Here is a 14,221-nt window from a genome sequence, read left to right as displayed (position 1 = left end):
ATGTCCCCTGTTGGTGAGTGCAAAGGCTCCCTGAAGACCATTGATCCGTGTGTATCACCAAGGGGGGTCTCCTGATTGCCATCCCAGTGCCAATTAAACAGTCCGCCGTAAACGAGTTCACAGTGATAACAAGGTTGGAAAGAAAGGTCACCCTATCACAATCACTTAAAGTGGACACCGTCAATAACGAGCCTGTCGAGGAGGACAGGTGCCCCCCCACCACCCAAACATTTGCTTTTTGTACCGAGGGAAACTGATGAAACGGAAGCTGCTAGTGCAGAACTGGGTTCTTCTGAGTCGACCATTCTTACGTCAGCTTTGCGGATTTGATTAGTTTGAAGTGGCACTTTTGGGAAGAAGGGCGAGAAATTGTAGTCTCCTCAGCCACTGTTTGTCTCATCACTGCTTTGTCCACCGCAAATTTACAAGTTTTCTCTGTGTCTCCTTGAATTACATGCCTTTGGATTGAAGTCCTTAGAAACGGCATTTTAGACCATCTTGAAATTCTCCGCTGAATCACAGAGAATAAAGACATTCATTTTGCGCATTAGCAGATTATTAAATGGTTTTTGCACGTTTAACTTTAAATATTATATGACCTGTAGTCGTCTCCAAGGCTTACACGAATGCGTTGTAATTAACTTGACTTGCGTGGCTTGTTCTCATTTGAGGAATCACCTGGAGAAGCAGAAAATCGGCTATTCACATTTTGGAGGAAATCCAACCAAGCTTGCCATTTTCAGTAATTGCGGTAAAAGCTATTTAATAACAGCCACAATACTGATAAAATATCTGAGAAATGGCCTGCATTTATTATATTTTACAAAGAGTTTGTATTGTCTTGGCAGAAAAGAATTTGGACGGTGCTGTGATAAACAGCGGATGCACAAACACAAGAAAATGCATTTGCTGTATTTTTCCAAGTTTCCACTGAGGAGACCAGACGCACAAACGCACAACCTATATATACTATCACTATCTGGCCTTCTCATCATTTATCTTACAGCAGCAGAATTGGGATAGATTGGTTCAATTAGACTGGCCTTTAATGTAATCTGTTTAATCCATTTCTATCATCAAAGCCAATACCTACCTCTCTCCTTGGAGAGGGGGATTAGCCGAGTGCATCTCAGAGCGAGCGTCTCGGATACAAAAAAAAAAAAAAAAGGCAGCCTCAGAGTTGCTCAGATCGCCCTCTCTTTTACAACCAGCAGTGGAGAAAGCAGAGCTTCTGGAGTGAAGTTTTAATGGGAGGAGATTTAAGATCTCTTTATCCGGTTGGAAATTGCGACTGCTCTGCAATGCCTCAGTACGAGAAAGACAATGAAGGCCCGAGTCGCTCTTGTATTTGTAATAGAGAAACAAGACAACGGCGCCGCACCAGCTGTTTATAATTCCCTCTCGGTTTGCGAAGTTGTTTCTAAGACGCTAATTGGCACCTAACAGAGGGACTGAGTTCAGTTGTGACATCACAGAGTGACAGAAGTCCTGTTATCTTGTTTGAAGGCTCATTTCCTGATTTCCTCTTTGAGTACTTTGACATCCGCTTCAGAATATAAAAACATTTTCAGCGTTATCCTCTGCAATGTGGTACCTTTAATGTGAGACTAAAAGAGATTTGAACTGCTGCATCTAACTCAGCAGCTCCAGCTCAGTTGTCAGTAATGCTACCTGAGAGTGTGTGTTTATATAGCCAGGGGCCTGTGAAACCTAATCAAAAGCCGTGACAACAAAATTGCATGGCAACTAGCCTGTTTTCCAAATTCATGGACTCCATCCAGCAGCTGCAATCGGCTTTTACTCTCCGAGATTTCCGCAGCAGAGCAGGATTTTTATACTCAATACCATCTACCCCCCCCCCCACCCTCCCACTGTGCAACTTTTAGTCTGCACTCACACTGCCAGAAGAAAGAAAACGCATCAGCACGCAGGTATTTACAGCAGCACACACCGATCTATTTTTGGCCAAAAATGCATTTCTTTATTTATTTCAGATTTTATACATCAGATAACGCCCACTTTTCCACCATTTCTACCTCATTACCTACGAATGTCACCTCAAACTGGTCCTGCGCCTTCCCAAAAAAACAAAAAAACAAAACAAAAAAAGCAAAATCCAGTTTGAACACAACATTTTCTTCTTTGTTGTGGATTACCTGTGTGATTGCTTTTCAGGAGAATTCCCCATGCAGCATTAGCAGCGCCACTCGTCACAGTCGATGGAAACTCTCCCATAGCTCTTTTTTACTGTGTTGGGAATGTCTGCAGATATTAAAGCAATACACGAGGCTGCTTGTCTGAGTCCATTGACTTTGTGTTTTAATGGCTTTTGTGTGTCTTTGTGTGTGCGTGTGTGTGCAGTTGAGTTAGGACACTGTAATAAGACTTGGTGGTAAAGACTTGGTGATAAATTGGTTATGTGTGAGTAAACACATGGATGTTGATGGCAACATTGTCCTCTAAAGAGTGTGTTCATCACGCTTCAGCTGCACACACACACACACACACACACACACACACAGAGTGCAGATCGGTGGGGCCTCAGTGCAGCTGACAGGGTTGATCAAAGCTAATTAATCAGACGGCACACGGCAGGACTGCACGTAGAAACACAGTGGGGTTAAGGGTTGGAGCTCCTGAGCTATCTGAGAACACCTTGTCCCCCCACCCTCACCCCCACAGTTGTTAATACAGCCTTACTGCAAACCACATCTGACAATGGATATTGATCAAGTGAAGAGGAGGGATCAATGTTGTTGATTGAGCTGAAAATACAGGGCAGAGACTAACCAACAGAGGCCGAGGGATTTCCACTGGATTTTAACTTAAATCATCGATAAATAAATTTGAAACCCAAAGCCGTGGTTTCAACGAATTAACACCATATTTGTTCACTGAATCATTTTGATTTGACTTCTGTCTTAAGCCCCATGTTTCTTTTCTCTTTGTGTCCATGCAATGCGCAGTGAAAAATAAAGCAAACATGTGGGGGCAGATTAAATAAGGGAATTAATTGATGATCTCAGTGCAAATATCTGTTGATGAGGAACAGCTCAGCTCAACTCAGCGTGAATTTACTGCCATCTGCTGCCATCTCCCAGCAAGTGCATGTGCAAAAGTCCATTTCTTTTTGTGGAGATTGACACCAAGTTGAAGGGCTGCAGCAAATCATGTTCTATTTTTAAAACATGAATTTTTATTATGCTCCTCGTGACCGTTTTAAGTGACCTGCCGTAGTGTGAGTTATGAGAAACAATTTAAAGCAACATTAACTTTAAGTGAGGCAAAGTACTTAAAAGATAAAAAAATGATTTCTGACACATTATGTGCCACAAAGCAAAGATACAGTGAAGGCCACTGACACCTGTAAGTGCACATAGCAGGAAAGGTCCCCTTTAATTGTGGAAGTTAATGTGCAACCTGGCTGACAAATAAACAGAAGGTCACAGTGCAGAGTGAGGAATGTTCAGTGGGCACAGAAACATGGCTGTCCGGCAGTTTGAGGGTAAAAAGCATGCGGCTGCTTATCTGCAGTACAGAGTAGCGCCGCATGAATTCATCGACAGGCTTGTCAGCTACATGGAGAGAAAGGTACGTGTGTATGTCGATGTTTGTAATATTTCGCAAGGATATGTCTGACTTGTGTTTTCTCTGGAGCCTCCATTACAAAAAAAAAAAAAGGTTGCACTGAATTGTTTTCATGTTTTCTGATTTATTTTTTTTTTGAACTCACCAATTTTAAAACTGAATGAATTCCTTCAAGATGTCGAAGCCATTCAACCTGGCAGTGGATGTGGGCTGTGGTTCAGGGCAAGGGACGATCCTATTGGCTCCGTACTTCAACAAGGTGTTTGGAACAGACATTAGCCCCGCCCAGCTGGAGATGGCACTGACCAATAGCAATCCTCCAAATGTCTCCTACAGGTGAGGTAGGAGGAACGTTTTCACACACTGAAAAGTGCTGCTCAACCTTGGAAACGCTGGCTTTAGTTTTATCTTCTGTCAGCTTGTCATTTATCACAGTTTGCTTCAGATTGTCAACATCCAGAGCAAGACATGAAGTGAGGCCTCCATTGTTACTGATCAGACTGACCTCCAAATCGATTCACTTTTTCAAAAGATAAAAGGGGGGCGGGGAAGACAGAGGGATTCAATTTCCCTTTAGATTATACAGGATTCTTTATATATATATATATAATTGTCTTTATATTTCACAGCACATCTCCTGCCTTCAGATTCCTCCCTCCTCCTCCTCTTCTCAAACCAGACAGTGTCCAGCCGAGGAGCTGCCCTTTCCATCTGGAGAGGTCGACCTCGTGTCAGCCATGACGGCGGCTCACTGGTTTGACCGGCCACGGTTCCTGCAGGAAGCTGACAGGATCCTGAGGCCCGGCGGCTGCCTGGCTCTCATGAGCTACACCATGGACATGGAGCTGGAGTACGGGGATGTCTCTGATACACTGAACCACATCTGTCAAGAGGTTTGCAATTGGAAAACTCAACTCCTGGAATTTTTGTTATTGAAAGCATTTCGAAATATCAGCAGTAGTTTTTCCATCACGGGAAATGAAGGATTGCTTCCAGCATTTCTTGGGCTTTTTACTGCTATCGGACAATGTTGAAATAGACACTGTTCAGTTTTTATCTAACAATTACGTTAGCTATAGAATTTAATTTTATTATCGTTTCTTGCTGACAATCATGCCCAAAACCTTCCCTGCCTTTTTTACAGTTTTATGCTGCCCTGTTTCCTTTCCGAAACCCTTATCTGGGCTCGAGGTCTACGCCGATCTATTTAGACATGTTTACCTCCTGCTCCTACCCCGACAAAGAGTGGTGAGTATTGACTGATGCGTTGCACAGTCCAAATCTTCCTTTGTTGCATAAGTCTTTTTGTGCGCCTAGGGTCGAGTGTCTGCGTGTGAAAAGGGCCTTGCCGCTGAGTGGATATATGGGCATGGTGGAGACCTTCTCCAGCTACCAGGTCCTGCAGAGAGAGGACCCTGCTGAGGCCGAACGACTCTCCAACCACATCAGTAGCAAGTGAGATATCCAGTCTAAAGTTTAATTTCTGGCTCTGAGCTCTCACCTCCGTTCACCTGCAGCTGAACAATGATCTCCTAATCTCCCTTATGAATTTCATTTATCAAAAAAAAAAAAAAAAAAAAATGCTGAAAGTTGTCTTTGAATGCTGCCACAGTCTCGGGCATTAATCAGAAAGGCTTGGCTAAGCTTAACTGTTGAAGGCTTTTACTGCTTTGATAATATAGCTGCCATTAATTCCCGTGCTGATGACAGGACAGAATAGCCCAGCAAGCGAAATATATGGCCAGAAAGTGCTGAACCATAACTTTTACATGGATTAAAAAAAAAAAAAAAAAAAAAGTTATGACATTGTGTTTCATTACTATCACCGTTTGGGAAGATTTACATCCAGTTCCGATCTCTGGAAGGACTTTAACCTGTGTTTTGTCTTTGGCAACCTGAAGAGGACATTTGAAACTTTAAATTTCACCATCGAATTGGTTTCAATTCCATTTTGAGCCATTAGTCCATTCATTACTTCATTTTCTATTTTTTTTTTCCAACCCAGGTTGATGTCCGCCATGAAGGTGTCTTCTCCTGACACAGAAGTTACAGTGGTTGTGAAGTATTTCTACTGGTTAGCCAGCAAACCGGAAGCACCTTGAAGGGGTTGAATCCAAACTTTCAAGGCCAGAAAAGCTGGATTGGCCCAGTGAGTCTTGTTGCAGATGAACAGGAGCTCCAGCTTCCTATGGGGGCAGATTTATAAAAATCAAGCTCATCTCACAGTGAAATCCACACCCGATCTTTTTAAATTCATGTGTTTCAATTTCTACTCAGACAGTGACGATGATGAATGAAATCCAGGCTGATGAATGTTGACATTTCCCCAGAGTGAACACTAGATGGAGCCTTATCCTTCAGTGATGGATGAGCGTCCCCTTGAAATCTTGAATGCTTTTATTTCTTGAAAGAAAATGATCTTATCATTTCAACTGCACTTTTTCATACAGATAAAATTGGTTTATTCAGACATCAGTCAATCACCAATGGAAGTAAATCTAATGAATGTTGATTTAAAAAAAGAGAGAGGAAAAAAAACAAAAGGTTTGTCCGCCTGCTCGTCTGGGAATGAAATTGTTGTGTTGATTCAAAAAGTGTCTTCGATGTTGCAGATAGGAAACATTGAGCTCTTTCCAGCTCTCAACGTCCCCCATTTCCCCACCTCTTTTCCTAATTTATTACAATCATTTATCCAAGTCATGGCTCTCTCCCTCAGTGTCTTCCTGTTATTTATGTGTTCACAGATTGTTTTGGGCAATGAGAACAGATGGTAATTAACATGCATGGCCTCCAAATCCCCTGAATCTCCAAGAACTTTATTACTTCCCCCCGCCAAACTTTGACTCTCATATTGATGCTGTTGCTACTAAAAATGGCTAAAATGGATACATTCTGCGGTAACACCATTTATTGTGCGCTTCGGCTTTGAGGTGAATCCTAAATTCAGTACCCAGCACCCTGTACTCCCTATAAAACTCCCTCAGTGCGTTTACTCCTCCACACAACCACAGCAGTCATGAGCAGGGTGACCAGCACTGGCACCGTGATGAACGGGGCGAGGATGCTGATGGGCGGGTCGTGGAGGAGGCGCCCGGTCAGGGCGCAGTCGTGGAAGTAGGCCCGATGGATGTGCATGAAGACGCGGTCTACCACCTGGTTGGGCCAGAAGCAGTCCATCCTCAAGGCCACTTGGTAGGTGCAGTTTGTTAGTCCTTCATATATCCTGCAGGTGGAGGGAATGCATGCAGAAGGAGAAGAAGAAGAGGAAGAAACGGCACGAGGGTGAGTTTGGAAGGTGAACACAATGCAGCACGAACTTTAAGTCATCATTTGAGCTGTTGAATTCTTTTGGAGTTGGACTACAGTGTCTGGAATTACCAAGGAGGGCTTAACACAGCTAAATATAACTTATAAGTGGTGGAAGGAGGGGGCGGACATGGAGATGCATACCAACATGGCAGCACCCTCGCTACAGCGCTGGGAGAGATTGTGTTTCCAGATGGCCGCTGTGATCGACAACAGAGCTGAGGGCCAAGTGGTCAGGAAACTTTGTCTCTTCATAAAAGATTCAACTATTTTCTGTGGCTTCATGTGTATTTAAGAATATACACATGAATGTGATTTGAGTTTCTGGTTATTCAGATAAAGTTTCTATTGCAGTTATAAAAAAAAAAAAAAAAGCAACCTTAATCCGCTCGTTCATTCATCTTCTACCGTTTATCTGTTTATCGTGCTTATCGGGTCACGGGGGTGCCGGAGCCAATCCCAGCTCACACTGGGTGAAGGCGGGGTCACCCTGGACAGGTCGCCGGTCCATCACACCACTACACTGCCGTGCTGCCTCTTGAAATGTATAAAAGCCATTTGATCAGATTTAAAAGTTGAAGTGAGTGTCCGAGTAAATAACTGAGACCGAGCCTGTTGACTGGAGGACGCTTTGGTATGTTGTGCTGTTATGTGTGTGCGTGTATTCCTGCATTTCAAACCTCTGCTGCATCAGGATTAAGTTTAGAGGTTAGTGACACTCTCAGAGTTTACGTCGGGCCTCGAGGTTGTGATGAAAATTAGGATCCAGTCTCAGTAAAAGGTTCAAGTTATTGGATTAGGGAAGTTTACACAGGTATGTAAACACGAATATACAGGATGTGTTGAACTAGGAGACATTGAACGGGTTTTGGGCTTCAAGCAAAATGAGTCCAGAGAGGCTAGATTGTGTTTATCATTATAGCAATACAGCGAGAGAAGGATAATATATGGTTGTCGTTTTTTTTTTTGTTTTTTTTTTTAAGTTTAAAAGTCTGAAGAGAGAATATACACATCAACATTCATGCTGATTGAATCCTTTGGTTTCTCATTGAAAGACAAACCACTTCAGCGCTATAATCAGCTGTTTGATTTGGGCTCTTGGTGAGGAAGCGGACAAATAAGTAAAAACAGAAAAACACCCCATGAAGAAAAATCCAAATCCAAATTGCCCTGGATGGCATTTAGCCTCAGATAGGTTCATGAGCTGCTGTTTTAAAAGCCACCATTTTGGGTTTATCCGTCACCATGAATCCATATTTGAAAGAGAAGGTATCTGCTCTGTCCTCTGTCCTAAATGTGTGGGACATTTTGTCCATCAAACTGTAGCCGCGCTTCCTTATTTATCCCCTGTTTATGGTCTATTTTCCTCTTAATAGAGCCATCATTAAAAAAATAAAACATCATGTTAGAGTGATTAATAATCTTCAAATGTAAACACCCAGACCAACTGAGGAAACTATCATTGTCTGAAATTTTTGAGATAAATTTAGCTTTCTAGCTCTAAGAGGAAGAGTTCATAACTGGTTTAGCACCAGTTCTTCTGCTGGACATGATGGGCCAGGAGAGAAAATAAACCGCTCTGACAGTAGCTTCTCCTCCGGGCCTCCGAGTTGGAGGCTGACTCATCCTGTTGTGTTTGGCAGAAAAGCAGCGCTCCGAGACACCGTCTGACACATGCACACGCCGAGTGCAGTGTCCAACAGCTACAGTGAACAGCCGTGACTAAGGGACCGGAGTTGGCAGCGGCCGTGAGGCAAACGGTTTCGACTGCAGGATGAAGATGTCTCACCAAAAGTTGGCTCAGAGATGCACAAGTCAGAGAAAGATGAATCACAGCGCACGGCGGCTAGCAGCTGTAAGTTAGAAGGGTCTGGATGTGGGTTCCCTTCAGCTACTCCAGCTTGCACATTAGGTTTATTGGTGACTCTAAATTTTGCTGTAAGCCTGAGTGTCAATATTTATTTGTCTCCACATGTCAGCCCTGCTGGGATTGGATCCAACCCCCTGCACGGACACACATAGATCCTATTTCAGACTATTATAAGATAGAGCTGCCTGTGTATTATTAATGTTGACATTTATCAGCATTTGAATATTATTTTGATGCTAAAAAAACTTGGATGACAAATCAAATACGAACATGTACTGATATCTATGGGCAATGTTGCCGCTCATGAGAAGAGTGAGCCGTGCAACAGCTGTCAGGCAGGGCTGAGGTGGGAAGCTGCCTCGGTTTATCAGCCATGAAGCCACCAGCTGACACAAACATAGAGCTATGTCCACCCCCCGCTCCTCCTCGTGTTTGTGGTGCTCATACTGTTTTAAGATTTAATGCCTCTATCCAGCCTCACCCCATCTGCCTCAGCCAGTGAACTCACTCCATAGTGTCTGGCCAACTGCACCACAGGCCTCCCTCCAGTCTTCCCATGTCAAACTTGAACTTTGCCAAGCAGAGATCATTGATCGCCCTTTCGTAGAGACCCGTGCTGCAGCCGGACACCAACGGGAAGACCTGAGCTGCAGTGACACAAGACAACAAACAATGCATGTTTAAAAAATGCTAGTTTATAGCTTATTCTAGTGGGCAGCTAGCAAAACTTTGCATCATTATAGAGATACAAAAGGTTTTTCTAAAGGTTAACTGCTCTGTTTAATTCGCGGTAATTAGGCACATGTTTGCTTCACAAACAAGGTCATGTCCTGGCAGTGGGTATTCCTATTGGACCATTTTCTTCCCTATTATGCTGTTACTTTTGCAAAGAAAAGATTTTAATTTGCAGCCAGAGCCCCAATCCCATTTGTTTACTTCAGAGATGTGTGTAAACAGCCTCTAAACGTGCAGGCAGACCGCGGCCGTCCCGCGGGACTCAGACCTGAATGTAACACCGGCGAGCGGTACAGGAAGAGACGGCGCTTAAGCTGGCAGGAACGGCCCGGTGTGGAGGCAAACAGGACGCTGTTAGGATGGGGAGACGCAGTGAAGCACGGTCTGCGGCGGCCTGATAAGGACTGACTGTGTGCCCATTATGTTTACACTGTGTCAGCTGGGTTTGAGAGGCTCTGAAGACTGGATGTGTTGACATGTGGGCTTCAAAAGAGATGCAACCAAAAGAGAAATGTAAGAAATGGATGTGGCACCTATTAGCTTGTTTAATACCCGCAGAGTTAAAGGGATGTTATGTCACCTGCCTGTTTGCTGGAGAGCTTCCCTCCAATATAGCTGCTAATGGTCACAAGCCACCGCAGATGCACTGAAGCTGTTCAACCTGAAGGTTTGCAATTCACTCATTTACCGGCTTCAAGTTTGTTCGTTTGTCTGTTTGTTGTTGTTGTTGTTGTTTTTGAGACATATTTTCCAAGATAGAAAACAGCCACCATGAATTCTGTCTGCCATTCCAGCACTCAATATTTATTGAATTTAAAAAACTGATGCTCATAAATATGAGATGACCTACTTCGCTCAAATGTCACCTGTGTTTAGGCTGCTCAGCGCCAGAGCCCACTTTGTCTGGGAGTGAAAGGAGTCCCTCACATCAGACTTCTATCTTATCACTACCCACCTGCTCGAGTTGGAAAATCAGTCTGGAGCCTTTGAAACAAGTAATAATGTTGTTTTGGAAGCACCATTTTGACATCCAAAGTACATTTACTCAAGTAAAGATTTGGGATTCTTGTACTTTACTTGACTATAATTACACTATTATACTTGTAGATACTTCAAATATGAAGATGTGGACACGTAAAACAAGACAAGCTGTTGCTTCTTAAACCATGCCAAAGTTTCTGTAGAGCCTTTGCTTGTATTTTTGCAGTGGGATGTGACACATGCAGCCTTGGCCTGAAGAGAAAAAGTTAAAGGTACCGTGTGCTGTCAAAATTGTGAATAAATGTATGAAAACACAGCAATAACAACACTACTATGACCTCTAATCATATTTGAATCCATGGCATATTCTTTCTCAAATATTCTCAAAATATATTTATGGTAAATTTCCATAAATCTGACAATCCCAGAAGCTCACAACAACAAACACTCACCTGCCAGCAGCAGCACAAGCCCCGCTCTCAGGAGCGACGTGCTCTCCAGAGCCATGCTGAAAAACAACTCCAAACCGCGCCGAGCTCAGTCTCTGGAGATCAACCGCCCATGTTTCACCCTCCCTGCGCTATTCAAGCCAAAGCCACTGATTCAGGAAATACACGACAATGTTGCAAATGGATTAACCGCAGCTCACGGTGCACGGGCAACAAGGGGGTGCCAGCTGAGTGCGTGTGGAAAGCCCCTTGACCTTCCACAGTGGCAGCCTCATTCCCCCTCAGCAGCCCTAATGATAGAAGCTCAGCCTGTCATCCGATCCCCTTGTCCTGCAACCTCGAGTGTGGAGCTGCTCACAGGGGACAAAACAAAGTCAAACACCAATATAGCTGCAGTCATAATAAATACCAAAATGTGGGAAAGTTCCTTTTCTTTTTTTATATAAATATAAAAACTCTCCATTTGTGACGCAGAAACACTTCAGGACTATTACGTTTCACAAAAAACTATGTTCATTTGGCATAAACACTTGAATCGGTCCTTTTGAGCAAACTTATTTGAAGTAAAATAAGTTGTCGTGGCTAACGAGCAACACAACAACTTCGCTTGTTTTAATGTGATGTAAAAAGAACAACAACAACAACAACACAAAAAAACTGATGTCAGAAAACCATGAAGTTGAACCTTGAAGTTGTTTTTATTTATTCATCTCTTCTTCTCATTCTATGAATATTTCAGCATCTGGAGCCAGCACCACAAATACAATAAAACAGAAGAAACACAGTTTCATAGTGCTGGCACGCTGTTCTCTTTAATATGCACCGGAGGCCTATTTGATTTGGTATAGGTTTTTAATTAAATGCCTATGAGTCACATTTTCCTCATTAATTATTCATGCTTTGTAATGGATGACTTGGAATACTGGAGTACAAGCCAATTAAACCTCACAGTGGACACAATTCCCAATATTCATGTCACGTCATATCAGCGCTGATCTCCTGTCACTAACTGAATGTTTTATCTGCAGAGGAACGGCGACGTTCATCAGTCTTCTCAAGGCCTCTCTGCTGTGTGCTGCCACCCAGTGTACCGGCCCGAGAAAGTCAAGACCCGCACAGCTCAAATAAGTCTCTTCATGTCTGACGCAGACTCTGTTTTGGCTTCAGACTCTTTGAATTTAAAAAGACATTTAAGTACTTGAAAGGAAAACTGCAGTTTGAATATATTGGTTCCAACTTAAACACAACTAAGCATCAATTTTCATGTTTTTCAAATGAATCAGGCCTTAACCAACCTCTTAATTTCTCTTTTTTATGTATTTATTTTTGTTGCATTATCCTTCACTATATATATATATTTATAATTGAAAGTAACAAATGACCAGATAAAGAAAGAAATAAACGACAATAATATCTTTCCCATCATTGACATGGCCTGCACTTGCAGTGTCGGGGGCAGCATTGGGGGTCAGGGAGGTCAGAGGTCAGAGGCCAAGAGGCAGGTTATCCGTCACTATCATTTTTCCCGATGAAAAGGCTGTCCAAACAAAGAAAAGAGGAGGAAGAGGAAAAGAAATCCCTCATTAAAAAAAAAAAAAAAAAAAGAAAGCCATGAGCTGTCTTCAGGCTTTATTAGCTCGGACAGCTTGAAGGGTGACGGGAAACGGGGGAATGACAGCAGCTGGAACTGCAGGTTTGCGTGGCGGCCTTGGTGCTTGGGGAGGCTAAAGTAGTCTTATTCAAGAATAAGGAGGTCCTGAGGCTTTTGCTTGAGCGCTCTGTGTTACATTTGTGTTCTTTCACGACAGAGAAAAGGCTGGAAAATTTAGTAGTTCTGGGAAATATCCCCTAGAGAGCAGCAGAGGACACCGAATGAACGCCTCAGTCTGCGATAGAGGGATCATGCAGCCCCCCCCCCACCCCCCCTCCCCTCTTGCTCTCTCAGCTGTGGAACAACCCACCAAATAAATAAATAAACACATGAATTGTTTCACTTTACATGGATCACAAATCAATATCCCCTGTGCCCTTGCTGGTTTGTCAGCCCGTTCCACAGATGAAGCTGGAGAGCAGCATGAGAAGGATGCTGCAGATCTGGAGCCTCATCATCAAGGTTTCCAGCCTCCCGCAGAGGAATGCCGGAAACTTCTCTGCTCTCCAGTCGCAGCATTGGATGGGGTTTTTTTTATTTGTGCTTCTAATATGACCACTTTGTTCAGCTGACCTCCAGGACCACATCTTATCCACTGTGGGGGGCCTTCATGTCAGACAGCTTGAGATCCATGATTGTCATGATTCCACTTCAGGGGTCAGCACCTAATGAGGAACTGATTTGAATCAGGTGTGTTGGCGCAGGGACCTGCAGCTCCCCGGGACCAGAGCTGGTGGCGGATCTGTGACTTGCGGCGTTGAGTTTTGAATCCAGGAAATCAAAACGAAAACTTGCCCCTGACAGGTGCAAAACATCAGCAATCAACTCTAATAGCCAATCAAGAGCGGTGATAGGTGAAGTGGGCGGGTTTCCAAACGAAAAAGAAAAAAGAAAAAGACAAACTGTCCCAAAAACGAAAAGGAAAAAAAAACAAAAACCCCAATCTGTTGGATCGGCAGTTTATAGGCTGAAGGAGGTGTCAATCACACCAAAGAGGCGTGTTCGAGCACCCCCCCCCACCCCCCTCCTTCTCCTCCTTTCTACCTTCCCAGCTCACTTGCACTCCTCCTCCTCTCCACCCCCCAAGCTACCGGCGCCATGAGGAGTAAATGGCTCAGAGTATTCGCGGTGGAAACCGACCTAAGCACCGTTTTGGGAACCGAGAAACAAACACAGCAAAGCGCGTAAAAGCTCTCCAACGGTGCCGGCTCCCGGTGCGCACGGAGGCTGTGCCAATTCATCACCTTTTCTTTTTCTTCTTTTAATTTTTTAATTTTTTTTTTTTTTCTGGTTGTCGAGTCCTGTGTTTGTCAACACCGAGGATAATTGGACATGTGAGTTTTTGGGGAGTTACTAAGACGAGCAGCATCCCTGTTTTTTTTTTTGTTTTGTTGTTGTTGTTATTATTATTCTTTTATGTACAACCATGAAGTTCTCCGCCTGCGTCCTCGTCACTTTGCTGCTGATCCGGTCGAGCGCCGCGCAGTCAGGTGAGTGCTCGGATGCGCTTCTTTGGATCCAGGAGTCCTGCAGGAGGACTCCTGGATCCCCCCCCCCCCACACACACACTCTGTCTTTACCTTCCAGTGTGTTCAAACAGAGGAGGATCCGCTTTGCTTGTTTTGCTGGCTGACAATGAAT

General features: G+C 43.7%; 2 protein-coding genes across 2 annotated transcripts; one reads left to right on the top strand and one right to left on the bottom strand.

The window, feature by feature from the left end:
- The first annotated feature begins 3,483 nt into the window (after nucleotides 1–3,483).
- Nucleotides 3,484–5,690, top strand: LOC115050520 (putative methyltransferase DDB_G0268948). Its single transcript, XM_029513358.1, has 6 exons — nucleotides 3,484–3,591; nucleotides 3,764–3,924; nucleotides 4,268–4,481; nucleotides 4,733–4,836; nucleotides 4,906–5,043; nucleotides 5,594–5,690. The coding sequence occupies exons 1-6, from the start codon at nucleotides 3,484–3,486 to the stop codon at nucleotides 5,688–5,690; spliced, it is 822 nt and encodes a 273-aa protein (XP_029369218.1).
- Nucleotides 5,691–5,967: 277 nt separating this feature from the next.
- Nucleotides 5,968–11,203, bottom strand: LOC115055314 (receptor activity-modifying protein 1-like). Its single transcript, XM_029521034.1, has 3 exons — nucleotides 10,933–11,203; nucleotides 9,273–9,411; nucleotides 5,968–6,811 (listed from the first exon to the last, which is right to left on the bottom strand). The coding sequence occupies exons 1-3, from the start codon at nucleotides 10,985–10,987 to the stop codon at nucleotides 6,556–6,558; spliced, it is 450 nt and encodes a 149-aa protein (XP_029376894.1). The 5' UTR covers nucleotides 10,988–11,203; the 3' UTR covers nucleotides 5,968–6,555.
- Nucleotides 11,204–14,221: the final 3,018 nt, after the last annotated feature.

This window comes from Echeneis naucrates, chromosome 2 (genome assembly GCF_900963305.1).
Source record: "Echeneis naucrates chromosome 2, fEcheNa1.1, whole genome shotgun sequence".
NCBI lineage: Eukaryota > Metazoa > Chordata > Actinopteri > Carangiformes > Echeneidae > Echeneis > Echeneis naucrates.
This window is presented reverse-complemented; position numbering and strand designations above follow the sequence as displayed.